At 38.7% G+C, this 13894-nt stretch overlaps 1 protein-coding gene across 1 annotated transcript; it reads left to right on the top strand.

Moving 5' to 3' along the window:
* Positions 1–25: 25 nt before the first annotated feature.
* On the top strand, positions 26–9493 carry LOC143849154 (phosphatidate cytidylyltransferase 3-like). Its single transcript, XM_077358202.1, has 5 exons — positions 26–328; positions 921–1004; positions 1313–1382; positions 8839–8922; positions 9231–9493. The coding sequence occupies exons 1-4, from the start codon at positions 296–298 to the stop codon at positions 8904–8906; spliced, it is 255 nt and encodes an 84-aa protein (XP_077214317.1). The 5' UTR covers positions 26–295; the 3' UTR covers positions 8907–8922; positions 9231–9493.
* Positions 9494–13894: the final 4401 nt, after the last annotated feature.

Genomic DNA, 13894 nt, shown 5'->3' with positions numbered 1-13894 from the left:
AGGGTTTGTTGTAGGGTTTGGAGAGCTTAAACTTGCCCTAAAGGGTCTCTCAGAGGTAAAAAATCCAAGTCGGAGAAGCAAACCTGGTCAACACAACCAGGTTTTGCTCGGCTGACCAAACCATGCTCGGTTGGCTGTCTCAGTTGACCTACCAAAGCCTTGGCCAGCAGTCCGAGTAGGAACTCGGCTGACCGAGAGGCATGGTTTGGGTTTTCTTCCCTCACGCAATTCCTACCAGACCCTAATATTTACAGCCATTATATCTCGTCCGTCCAAAAGATCCGACGGTTATGAGATGGCAACGAAGCACGTTAAAGTGTGTCGCGATGTAAGTGAAACGGTCTCTTTACAAAATATGATGATTTATAGGTAGAAAGCGTCTGTTCTGGCTGTTCATTTTCTGGTGTTTGTTTGATGTTTGCTTATCCTTGAAGTGGAACACCGCGCTATTATTGTTTGTGTTGCTTTATTGTTTATCTATGTCGAAGCACGCTTTACTAGTCAATATGAGGCCAAGGAAGGCTTAGCTCTTTATTATGACCATTTGCCTCCTTAAGAATTTCTTTTAGCTTTTATTTTTCCTTTGTAGCTTTTGTACATTCTTGCCTTTTAATTTTCAAAAAAAAAAAGCTTTTGTACATTCTTTATTCTGCTCTGTATCGGCCTCGGCCTTTTCGGGTTTTCAATGAATTTCCTAACATTAAAAAAAAAAAGGTTTCAATATGAGGCCCATATTTGGTTGTTCTCTGTCTTTTTTTTTTCTTTTTCTTTTTTGAATGGTTGGGTGTTCTCTTATTGTTGGTTGACACATTTGCTGTTCCTGATTCTGATTCAATTTTGGGATATCTCATGACACCTATCTGCTAATTGCCCTTCCAGATTGATGTGATGAATTTTTCTTTCGATTATTCCTTCTGTAGATGGTGATGACCGTGTTTGCATACATCTATCATCAATCATTTGTCATGCAGCGAAGCTATTCAGTTGAGATGATCCTCGACCAGGTAAAAACACACTGTTCATTCTGCATTTGTTTTTCTTTCCATCTTCTTTTGGGAAATGATCTAGTGGTTGACTCACTTAAAGAATCATCGGGACAAGTCTACCAAAACTGTGATAATCAAGATGTGGGGCCATTATGATGCGGCCCACTTCATATATACTTGCTAGCTTTTTTGAGGTGGGGGCATATGGTGGGCCTTCGTTTCCATCATTCAAGGGTCCACTCGCGTACATTGTCAACTAAAACACTGGATTGTACTCCCTTCTTGTTTATAGTGTATGGTAAATATGTGGGATTGTTATGTTGCAGATAAGGAACCTTTCATTTGAGGACCAACAGTTTCTCTTCGCGGAGCTCGGGAAGTTCTTCGAATACGCAGGTACTTAGAACCTTGAGGCATGTTTTTGCATGCTATGTACATGGTGTTGTGTTCTACATGCCTTTTCATTTTTACACACGGTGTTGTGTTTTACATGCCGGCCTTTTCATTTTTACGCAGGTTTTCAATGTATACAATCTTTATTGTGCTTGTAACTCTCTTCCTCTGGTCTTTATTTACCCCTTTTTTTCATCTAAGCATCTTTATCTCTAGGAAATGTTCATCTTTCAAAAAATAATCTCTAGGGAATGTTCCTATGACATGCACCATCATCATCTGGACCCTTCATCTGATGGGCTATGTCAAGATGCCATAGCAAAAAATCACTCTTGTGGTTATTTCAGCCATCCTTACAGTGCCTGTGGAGTCCTTTCTGAATGATACCTATTACCTAATCCCAATCCTGGTTGCACTTTTCACGATCAACTTCCCTAAAGAATGTGTCAGCCTTCTCAAATATTTTCATACACTTCCTTCTTCGCTTCAATGTTTTCTTCGAGGTCAGGGAAACATATCTATATATTATGTGTTCTCCCGCCAGAAAATGTCTACTGGAGGGAGTGTGATCTTCGAACTGAGTTATTATAGATTCGATCTTAGTCTTAGGATCCACCATTGGGTGTATTTTAAGTCGGGTATCTTCGCAGTTAGGGATCACTAGATGGAAGATTTCAATCATGCTGATATCAAGTGGGTGGACGCAATCGAAAGGTGTGTTATGCATCTCATAGTATCATTTCTGATACTTCCTCAAAATTAGCCAGTTCAGTCCCATTTGCTTATATTTTTTCATTTAAAAAGCTCTCATGCAGCTTTTTTACCAACTACTAACTCATTTATTTCCGTTTAACAAAAAACCCCCAAAAAAAAAAAATACTGCCTGCCCCTGTGCCTCTACAACAGCAAAGGGCATGGAGTAAACTGGTTAGTGAGGCTGCTAATTCTCGATTGGACATTGATCTGAACCTCGAACCGCCTATTAGCTCACTTCTAGAACAGGATCTTTATTTCTTGCTTCCAAAGCCAACCATTCTTTTTTATTCCATTCTTGAGAATGAATCTTTTTCCTCGTGGTAAACACACTGAATTTTCTGAGCTATTAGCATGCATTACCAATGACTTCCATGAATATCCCACTACCTCTAAAGACTCTTCTATCATTCTTCGTAACCCTTCATTATTAGAAGTGGCCACCAACTTAGCGAGGATCTCTTCTACTTTATTTGTTTCGCAATATTATGAGTACCAGTCCAACTATTGAGCTTAACTAAACGAGTCTGGCAGTCTTCTTCTATGTCTTTTGCTTGCCATTTCGATGCGGAGTTCTTGCAGAATGCTTTTGAATCTCCCTCAATTCACAATTACTTCATCTGAATAGAGGTTGTCATTGCTAGACTGTGAAGAAGTTCAATACATTCAGCCAAATGATACAATGGCCAAGTGCTCTGAGTAGGCCTTTGAGGAAAAGTTGGGATTACTTTGCAACTCCTTTTCTTATCATTTCATGGAGAATTTGGAGATCACATTGAAAAATTTGCAAAACAATTGGGTTTCTTGTTTTCTACGTTGTCCAGATAATGAATAGGGAGAGAAAGAGCTAGTAGTTGAATAGTGAAATGGTTTAGTAGTTCACTTTTTTAGAAACTATATTTGTTACGACAGAATTTACATCATCTCATTCAAATTACGCCAAAATTCTAACTAAATTGTTTGTCATAATGCCTAGGTGCCTAACTGATTTAAAGCTAAAGTAACTTTTATTTGGAATAACAGAATGCCAGTAAGCCTTTTCCCGGCTGCTCTCTAACTTTTCTTTGGAATGACAAGAATGCCCCTGAGCCTTTTCCATACTCTCTCTCTCTCTCTCTCTCTCTCTCTCTCTCTCTCTCTCTCTCTCTCTCTCTCTCTCTACCAAATATGCATTACCATGTGGGTCTTGTTAACTTCTATTGTCTATTAGCATTCCTCTCCCATGCTATGTTTCCGGGTAAAATGGTGGGCCTCGCCCCATAAAAACAAGAGGTGTAAAACAGTGGGCCCACTCTATGCATCGCTTTGGGTGGCGATGCTGGGACCCGCCCCATCAAACAAGAGGCGTCAAATTGAGGGCCCCACCCTATGCATGCCTTTGGGTGGAGATGGTGGACCCTAAGTCTAACCTATCAAAAAGTGAGGTGTGAAATAGTTAGAAAACAGATAAAAACATGAGGAGTAAATGGTGGGCCCCACCTATGCTATGTCAAAAGGTACATTGGGAGACTATACTCCATGTGAAAACAATCTATGGCATTGTAAGCTTGCAATTTTTCATGAAAATTGGGAAACTTTTCTATTTTTAAAAATGTAATTGCATTGGGATCCCACGAGTAAAACAACTGTCTTGAGGTGCAAGGCTTCCCATGTAGCTTTTGGTCATATGTTGAATTTTAAAAGACATGGAAAACAACAGTGAAACACAGTCGTGGTCATCAAGAAACCCAAAACAACTATATAAACCCATACAAGATTATGGCATTTCAACCACAAATAAGAAAGGAAAAAAACACCATGGTGTTCTTTTTAGCAGCCATATTCCAGTGCTTTGGTTCATCCTCTTCTCGTGTATCCTCCCATAATGATTTTCTAAAACCTCTGAAGGAAAACCCCAAAAGAAGAGAAGTTCGGCCTCTAATTTCAGCTTCTCAATTCCCTCTCAACATTCCTATCTCTCGCTTGTAGCACCCAATAAACCTATCAACTATCAAGCCAATAGAATCAAGTTCTTTTAGTCACAGTGATTTTGTTATTCAAAGGCAGGAAAACCATTTGTCGCCTACCCTTCTGTTCTCGAATCCTTCTTCATATCTATGTTGAGTCTCCTATTTCAGATACAATTCCTGAAAACAGATCCTATATTGTTGGGCCTGTGTCTGGAAGCCGGAACAGTCTTTTATGTTCCAAAGCTCAACTCAATTAAGAAATGAAACTACAATTCATTGTACCAAAAACAGAGAATGGAAGAAAGTGTAACCTGCCCACATGATTCTTTTTATTCGTAGTCATTAGAGCTAAAGACTGCATTGTAGTTTTAGAAATGTGGAGTCACGTTGGTCATTTGATGTAAAGCTTGGAGAAATGAAATTCTGTTCTATTCCAATTTGGGTTATATTTCATGGTTTGCTTCTAAATTTTGGTCATTCAAGACCATTATCTGAATTGGAAGCCTCGTTCGAAAACACCTCTATTGAGACCTCAAACTGTGATCGGATCAATGTTCTCATTTGTTGTATATTGAATTTGGCATTCGTACTTCTAGTTTTTTATTTCTTTTTTCTGTTTTTTGGATATCAACAGATTTTATTTAAGAGCCCAATATGTTATCAAATCCCGGATTGAGATGATAAATCCACAGAAAATAAGCAGGACCAGGTGAAACCCCCAAAACAAGATTCATAGGAGGCAGAAGCTTAAAATACTCGGGTATATAGGGGAATGATATTACCCCCCCATGGCTATAAATACAACATTAAATGGACATTAAATCTTCTTTGTAACACTTGAAAATCAATTTTTGAGCTTCAGCTTTTAAATTTACAAGTTTTCTTTGAAAAGCTTCCATACACTTTGAATTTGTGAATCAACTTGAGGAAGATCTCCATAGGACTTCATTGTATGTCTACTTTGGAGAGATTTGAGAGCTTCATTTGTACAACAAACCTATTAAAGAGGCTAAGATTGTTTTCTCTTTCGTTGCTCAAAGATTTGTAGTGAGAAGGTTCTCTTCTTCATTGGTGCTTGGTAATATCTTTACTTTGTTCTTTTTAAAAAGCTAATTTGATTTAGAAAAAAGTTTTAATTACCCAATTCACCCCCACCCCCCTCTCGGGTTGCCTTTGCGATCTCACAAGCTTTAGAAACCACTACTTCAACTTACGGGTTAGTTCAAGTTTGAGAAATCGAGCACACATAGCGGAGAGTAGATCGAGCAGCAATTATCATACCAATGGTAATCAATTTTACATTTTAAATTGTTTCAATTCACCACCAATATGAATATACTAACTAGGATATTGGCTGAGTTAGTTGGAATCAAGAACTTTTGTTCTTTACGCAAACTAGCTTCCGCCACGCTTAGCGATTCCACCACCAACTTTCACTCTGTGCTTAGTTCTCATTCCGTTGCCTGACTTGAGTGTCGAAGGATTCCCCCGGAGTTCCAACTCCGGGTGCGTGTGTCCTTAACCTTTGTCTGTAAGTGCAGGGCATGAAGCCATCTACCCGCCGTCCGACCATGCTTTGGCTGATGAGACCGAGGGTGGGACCCCTTTGAGCATGAGAGCCACATTTGAGCAGCAACGAATACAATAACGTCAGCAATGTGAAATGGTTTAGTAGTTCACTTTTTCAGAAACTATATTTGTTACGACAGAATTTACATCATCTCATTCAAATTACGCCAAAATTCTAACTAAACTGTTTGTCATAATGCCTAGGTGCCTAACTGATTTAAAGCTAAAGTAACTTTTATTTGGAATAACAGGAATGCCAGTAAGCCTTTTCCCGGCTACTCTCTAACTTTTCTTTGGAATGACAAGAATGCGCCTGAGCCTTTTCCATACTCTCTCTCTCTCTCTCTCTACCAAATATGCATTACCATGTGGGTCTTGTTAACTTCTATTGTCTATTAGCATTCCTCTCCCATGCTATGTTTCCGGGTAAAATGGTGGGCCTCGCCCCATAAAAACAAGAGGTGTAAAACAGTGGGCCCACTCTATGCATCGCTTTGGGTGGCGATGCTGGGACCCGCCCCATCAAACAAGAGGCGTCAAATTGAGGGCCCCACCCTATGCATGCCTTTGGGTGGAGATGGTGGACCCTAAGTCTAACCTATCAAAAAGTGAGGTGTGAAATAGTTAGAAAACAGATAAAAACATGAGGAGTAAATGGTGGGCCCCACCTATGCTATGTCAAAAGGTACACTCGGAGACTATACTCCATGTGAAAACAATCTATGGCATTGTAAGCTTGCAATTTTTCATGAAAATTGGGAAACTTTTCTATTTTTAAAAATGTAATTGCATTGGGATCCCACGAGTAAAACAACTGTCTTGAGGTGCAAGGCTTCTCATGTAGCTTTTGGTCATACTTTGAATTTTAAAAGACATGGAAAACAACAGTGAAACACAGTCGTGGTCATCAAGAAACCCAAAACAACTATATAAACCCATACAAGATTATGGCATTTCAACCACAAATAAGAAAGGAAAAAAACACCATGGTGTTCTTTTTAGCAGCCATATTCCAGTGCTTTGGTTCATCCTCTTCTCGTGTATCCTCCCATAATGATTTTCTAAAACCTCTGAAGGAAAACCCCAAAAGAAGAGAAGTTCGGCCTCTAATTTCAGCTTCTCAATTCCCTCTCAACATTCCTATCTCTCGCTTGTAGCACCCAATAAACCTATCAACTATCAAGCCAATAGAATCAAGTTCTTTTAGTCACAGTGATTTTGTTATTCAAAGGCAGGAAAACCATTTGTCGCCTACCCTTCTGTTCTCGAATCCTTCTTCATATCTATGTTGAGTCTCCTATTTCAGATACAATTCCTGAAAACAGATCCTATATTGTTGGGCCTGTGTCTGGAAGCCGGAACAGTCTTTTATGTTCCAAAGCTCAACTCAATTAAGAAATGAAACTACAATTCATTGTACCAAAAACAGAGAATGGAAGAAAGTGTAACCTGCCCACATGATTCTTTTTATTCGTAGTCATTAGAGCTAAAGACTGCATTGTAGTTTTAGAAATGTGGAGTCACGTTGGTCATTTGATGTAAAGCTTGGAGAAATGAAATTCTGTTCTATTCCAATTTGGGTTATATTTCATGGTTTGCTTCTAAATTTTGGTCATTCAAGACCATTATCTGAATTGGAAGCCTCGTTCGAAAACACCTCTATTGAGACCTCAAACTGTGATCGGATCAATGTTCTCATTTGTTGTATATTGAATTTGGCATTCGTACTTCTAGTTTTTTATTTCTTTTTTCTGTTTTTTGGATATCAACAGATTTTATTTAAGAGCCCAATATGTTATCAAATCCCAGATTGAGATGATAAATCCACAGAAAATAAGCAGGACCAGGTGAAACCCCCAAAACAAGATTCATAGGAGGCAGAAGCTTAAAATACTTGGGTATACAGGGGAATGATATTTCCCCCCCTCTGACGGCTAAAATCCCCCCATTTAACGTTATTCGTTGAGTTTTAAAGATAAAGAAAAACGTTAAACGGGGTGAATTTATCCTCAAGCAATGAACCATTCTCACAGAAACCGTTAAAGGGCGGGATTTTATCCATTTAAAAGGGGGAGGAATATCATTTCCCGATATATAGTCTCCAATAGTCAACTTAGGGCATGGTGGTACTCCTGATCTATTGACCTGGCCTTAAGCTTTACCTTATAGATACGTTGGGGTCGCAATCGGACCTTGTTGAAAGGCCCTGGCACGCTCACGTCCATGAACTTGTTACTTAAAAATCAAGATAATCCGTATATTAGGACCTAGGGTTTGTTGTAGGTTTGGAGAGCTTAAACTTGCCCTAAAGGGTCTCTCAGAGGTAAAAAATCCAAGTCGGAGAAGCGAACCTGGTCAACGCAACCAGGTTTTGCTCGGCCGACCAAACCATGCTCGGTTGGCTGTCTCAGTTGACCTACCAAAGCCTTGGCAAGCAGTCCGAGTAGGAACTCGGCTGACCGAGAGGCATGGTTTGGGTTTTCTTCCCTCACGCAATTCCTTCCAGACCCTAATATTTACAGCCATTAAATCTCGTCCGTCCAAAAGATCCGACGGTTATGAGATGGCAACGAAGCGCATTAAAGTGTGTCGCGATGTAGGTGAAACGGCCTCTTTACAAAATATGATGATTTATAGATAGAAAGCGTCTGTTCTGGCTGTTCATTTTCTAGTGTTTGTATGATGTTTGCTTATCCTTGAAGTGGAACACCGCGCTATTATTGTTTGTGTTGCTTTATTGTTTATCTGTGTCGAAGCACGCTTTACTAGTCAATATGAGGCCAAGGAAGGCTTAGCTCTTTATTATGACCATTTGCCTCCTTAAGAATTTCTTTTAGCTTTTATTTTTCCTTTGTAGCTTTTGTACATTCTTGCCTTTTAATTTTTTTAAAAAAAAGCTTTTGTACGTTCTTTATTCTGCTCTGTATCGGCCTCGGCCTTTTCGGGTTTTCAATGAATTTCCTACCATTAAAAAAAAAAATGTTTCAATATGAGGCCCATATTTGGTTGTTCTCTGTCTTTTTTTTTATCTTTTTCTTTTTTGAATGGTTGGGTGTTCTCTTATTGTTGGTTGACACATTTGCTGTTCATGATTCTGATTCAATTTTGGGATATCTCATGACACCTATCTGCTAATTGCCCTTCCAGATTGATGTGATGTATTTTTCTTTGGATTATTCCTTCTGTAGATGGTGATGGCCGTGTTTGCATACATCTATCATCAATCATTTGTCATGCAGCGAAGCTATTCAGTTGAGATGATCCTCGACCAGGTAAAAACACACTGTTCATTCTGCATTTGTTTTTCTTTCCTTCTTCTTTTGGGAAATGATCTAGTGGTTGACTCACTTAAAGAATCATCGGGACAAGTCTACCAAAACTGTGATAATCAAGATCTGGGCCCATTATGATGCGGCCCACTTCATATATACTTGCTAGCTTTTTTGAGGTGGGGGCATATGGTGAGCCTTCGTTTCCATCATTCAAGGGTCCACTTGCGTACATTGTCAACTAAAACACTGGATTGTACTCCCTTCTTGTTTATAGTGTATGGTAAATATGTGGGATTGTTATGTTGCAGATAAGGGAACCTTTCATTTGAGGACCAACAGTTTCTCTTCGCGGAGCTCGGGAAGTTCTTCAAATACGCGGGTACTTAGAACCTTGAGGCATGTTTTTGCATGCTATGTACATGGTGTTGTGTTCTACATGCCTTTTCATTCTTACACACGGTGTTGTGTTTTACATGCCTTTTCATTTTTACGCAGGTTTTCAATGTATACAATCTTTATTGTGCTTGTAACTCTCTTCCTCTGGCCTTTATTTACCCTTTTTTTCATCTAAGCATCTTTATCTCTAGGAAATGTTCATCTTTCAAAAAATAATCTCTAGGGAATGTTCCTATGACATCCACCATCATCATCTGGACCCTTCATCTGATGGGCTCATGTCAAGATGCCATAGCAAAAAATCACTCTTGTGGTTATTTCAGCCATCCTTACAGTGCCTGCAGTGTAGTCCTTTCTGAATGATACCTATTACCTAATCCCAATCCTGGTTTGCTCTTTTCACGATCAACTTCCCTAAAGAATGTGTCAGCCTTCTCAAATATTTTCATACACTTCCTTCTTCGCTTCAATGTTTTCTTCGAGGTCAGGGAAACATATCTATATATTATGTGTTCTCACGCCAGAAAATGTCTACTGGAGGGGAGTGTGATCTTCGAACTGAGTTATTATAGATTCGATCTTAGTCTTAGGATCCACCATTGGGTGTATTTTAAGTCGGGTATCTTCGCAGTTAGGGATCACGGAGTAAACTGGTTAGAGAGGCTGCTAATTCTCGATTGGACATTGATCTGAACCTCGAACCGCCTATTAGCTCACTTCTAGAACATGATCTTTATTTCTTGCTTCCGAAGCCAACCATTCTTTATTATTCCATTCTTGAGAATGAATCTTTTTCCTCTTGGTAAACACACTGAATTTTCTGAGCTATTAGCATGCATTACCAATGACTTCCATGAATATCCCACTACCTCTAAAGACTCTTCTATCATTCTTCGTAACCCTTCATTATTAGAAGTGGCCACCAACTTAGCGAGGATCTCTTCTACTTTATTTGTTTCGCAATATTATGAGTACCAGTCCAACTATTGAGCTTAACTAAACGAGTCTGGCAGTCTTCTTTTATGTCTTTTGCTTGCCATTTCGATGCGGAGTTCTTGCAGAATGCTTTTGAATCTCCCTCAATTCACAATTACTTCATCTGAATAGAGGTTGTCATTGCTAGACTGTGAAGAAGTTCAATACATTCAGCCAAATGATACAATGGCCAAGTGTTCTGAGTAGGCCTTTGAGGAAAAGTTGGGATTACTTTGCAACTCCTTTTCTTATCATTTCATGGAGAATTTGGAGATCACATTGAAAAATTTGCAAAACAATTGGGTTTCTTGTTTTCTACGTTGTCCAGATAATGAATAGGGAGAGAAAGAGCTAGTTGTTGATTGGATCCATGGATGCACCCATGGTAGGTGGTTGGAGTAATTGAAAAAATGAGGGGATTGAGATCTTAGACTGGAATCCAATGATCATCCTGAATTTTAGTGTTCTTGCCATCTGCTTCAGTGAGAAGACCTTTTATGATGGGATTGGCTCTAAAGTTGTTTTTGAAGGTGCTAGAATCTGAACCTTTTGATGTGCTCATCAAAAAGTCATGAGTAGTTAAGAGGCCCTGTTTGTTTAGGATTTTGAGAATCGATTGATTCCAAAACTGATTATTGGACTCAAAATTGCATTTAATTATGAGTCAATAAGTCAGTTTTTGGACTAAAATTGATTCTCATAATCCAAAACAAACAGGCCCAAGGCCAACGTTTGTTTGTTTAAGATTATGAGAAGCTGACTGTGAGCCCAAACCAATTATTGGACTATGCGTCCAGTAATAATCGGTTTGGGGTCACAATCGTTTATTAATGAACAGGCCCTAAGCATTTGGAAGATTGTTAGTATTTTAATGAAAAGGGAATTGCTAAAGACCATGCAAAGGCATTTTGTGGAACAACTGTTGAATGAGAGTTCATCCACCTCAGATGAATTAAATGAATAAGACAAAATCTGAGCCTATGTGACTGCCCTCTCATGCAACAGCCGTTCAACGAAATGCGTTCTTGTGATGGTCCCTAGCCAAATCCCTAGTAAAAATCGTTTTTTTTTTCTAAGTTTTGAGTTGTTTATGTTTTGCCACCCAATTTCCAATAGTTTATTGGTACTTAAGTAACCCTCCAAAAAATTTTAGTCCCACATTGAAAGTGGGAGAAATTTTCATGGGTATATAAAGCATCACATTCTCATTACTCTTACTTAAAACTTAGAAGACAAGATGGGCCATAATGTGGGCCTATCGTAGGGATTTTGACTGTCGTCTTTTGGGCCCAGCTCGGTTGTGCATGTGTGACCAAAGATTTTATTAATTTTTTATTTTACAAATTTAATAAAATGTTTTTATGAAAATCTGACAATTAGATTTCTTATAAAGGTGACCATTCATTGATCGTCTGGTGGTTGAGTACGAAATCTAACCGTTGGATCAGGCGCTAGTTGAAACTCCAACAACCACGAGAAATCGCATGTCCATTTTTTTAATTTGGAAATGTATCTAACTAACGTTTAAAAATGATTTTTAAATTTAATTGTTGTTTTCAAAGGCTGTTTTGAACTGATACAATAATAAGGGGTTGTCTTTTGTTTTTACACACAAATGAAAAGATTAAAATCGCTCTTGGTCGAAACTAGCTTGGCAAAATACCCTCTTTTAAACGCTCTCTTCTTCCTCTCTTACCTTCTTCGGTTTCTTGTTCTTTATATTTTTACTCATATCGTACAGAGATTGATGGTGCGTCGAGCTGTTGTATCCTGGGAGTGATTGTGCTAGGATCTACTTTTCTGGAGTTTCTTTCACAAAGACACACATTCACCTTAAAGAGAGTGACCTTGTTCATGCCTCATCTCGCTGCATCGAAAAGGGTTAAAACTCATTGAATTTTTGTTTTCACATAAATCAAGGTACGTCATATTTTTACTCTTATATCGAGGAAAATCATTAACAAAATTGACCATCGTTGGTGGGCATATAAGAGGAAAAGGTCGAGGCTTTTCAGTTTGTGTCACCCTTAGAAGGTAGTGGACAGTCTGAATGAAAAGGTAGATTTCAACTGTAGTTGAGTTAACGACGATAGTTGCCTACTAATTCCTGAAAACTAGATTTTGATTGTAATCCTCATGTTAATATGAGCTTGATTAGGGTTAAAGGGATCTTTAGGAATCTATTGAAGGCAGTTTGGATGGCCTTGTAATCGTGATTTTGGATTTGATCTGAAGATTTATTAATCAATGGATTTGAAATCTTTTGATTTAGAAACTACTTATTTGGATCCATTATAAGCTTACAAGGATTTCAAAATAAGGATTTCTAAATCCTCTGCTTGGCGACTAAAAAATTCGAAGACTTGGATTTCCAAATCTATTGATTTGGTAACTTATTTTTAGAAATTGCAACCATTGCATTGGAGAGGCAGAGCCATGGTGGTGAGATGCTGGGTTGTCGTGATAGAGTGGTGGTATACAAATGGGCCCTATGAAGTTATTAGAGCTTTCTCTTGGCCTATAAGGGAAACATTTTCAAATGAGGAATGCACTTTTTTTTTGGAAAAAATATTCAGAAGTTTATGGATGAAAGGAGGAATTGTGAAAAAGCTATTGCATTTCAGTTGAATTGTCTCTGGGACCATGAAAACTACCAAGTTTTATTATTGATATGTCAGATACTAATAGTTAAAGTTTCCCCTTTATTTAAATACACTCAAAACAAGTGCCAGGAGATATAGATCTAGTTCTTTTAAGATGAGAGTTTTTCCTTTTCTTCTCAATTGTTTGCACTGCTTTCCTCTTTTCTGTCGTATCCAAATTTTAGGAAGATACATTTTCAATCCCCCCTCTCCCCCCAGCATTATGCGCATGCTTCTTATAAAGTGATTTGTCGTGAAAAGTGGGCAACTTTGAACTCTTTTTTATGTCAAATCTTATTATCAGGGGAGTGTGCGCGTAATGCAGGGAGGGTGAAAATATCATCTCCTTTTTTAGGGCGACAACTTGGGTCGAGCCCAACCCGTACCCTACGGTTTAAGGGTTTAACCCATTTTCTGCTCAGGTTGGGTTGGCCTTCCATCAAGTTGGATTGGGAAAAGCCAACCCTATTAAATTGTGAGTTGGGCTAGGGTTGAGTCCTTGGGCAACCCGACATCGTCTCCCTAATTTAATTTATTGAGACCCAAACCCAATCTGACCCTCAAACCCAATATCCATCTTTGGTATTTTATTTTATTTTTCTGATTTTGCCCTGGGCCAACCCGACCCGATATAACTTTTAAGTATTATTTCAAGGGTATTTTAGTTAAAAAATAAGTTGTCTGGATATTTTCGAACAATTTTTATTCAGTATTTTGTTAATAATCTCTCTCAATCCTCATTTCACTCCCTTCTCTGCCCACTGCACCGCACTTGCCCTTTTCAAAGAATTTTAACCTTGTACGATGTAAGGACCTACTAGAGCTTTTCAATGGATAGTCCGATTTGAAATGGATCATGACCGAGACATGGGAAGTAGGATCCGAAGAGCACTCTTAATCCTACCAATAAGGGACAAAGACATAGGTGGATCCGATCCGTGGGTCCTTTGACAGCTCTA

Source organism: Tasmannia lanceolata, unplaced genomic scaffold (genome assembly GCF_043159265.1).
Source record: "Tasmannia lanceolata isolate RefF3 unplaced genomic scaffold, GAP_Taslan_0.1 ptg000016l, whole genome shotgun sequence".
NCBI lineage: Eukaryota > Viridiplantae > Streptophyta > Magnoliopsida > Canellales > Winteraceae > Tasmannia > Tasmannia lanceolata.
The sequence above is the reverse complement of the archived record's forward strand: the minus strand, read 5'-3'. Positions and strand labels throughout refer to the sequence as shown.

Bases quoted from the DNA above. Each gene is read 5' to 3' on its own strand.
- LOC143849154 (XM_077358202.1), top strand. From the start codon at position 296: ATGGCAACGAAGCACGTTAAAGTGTGTCGCGAT. The intron at 1,005-1,312 runs GTAAAAACACAC...GTTATGTTGCAG, and splicing joins TTGAGATGATCCTCGACCAG to ATAAGGAACCTTTCATTTGA. The intron at 1,383-8,838 runs GTACTTAGAACC...TTCCTTCTGTAG, and splicing joins GAAGTTCTTCGAATACGCAG to ATGGTGATGGCCGTGTTTGC.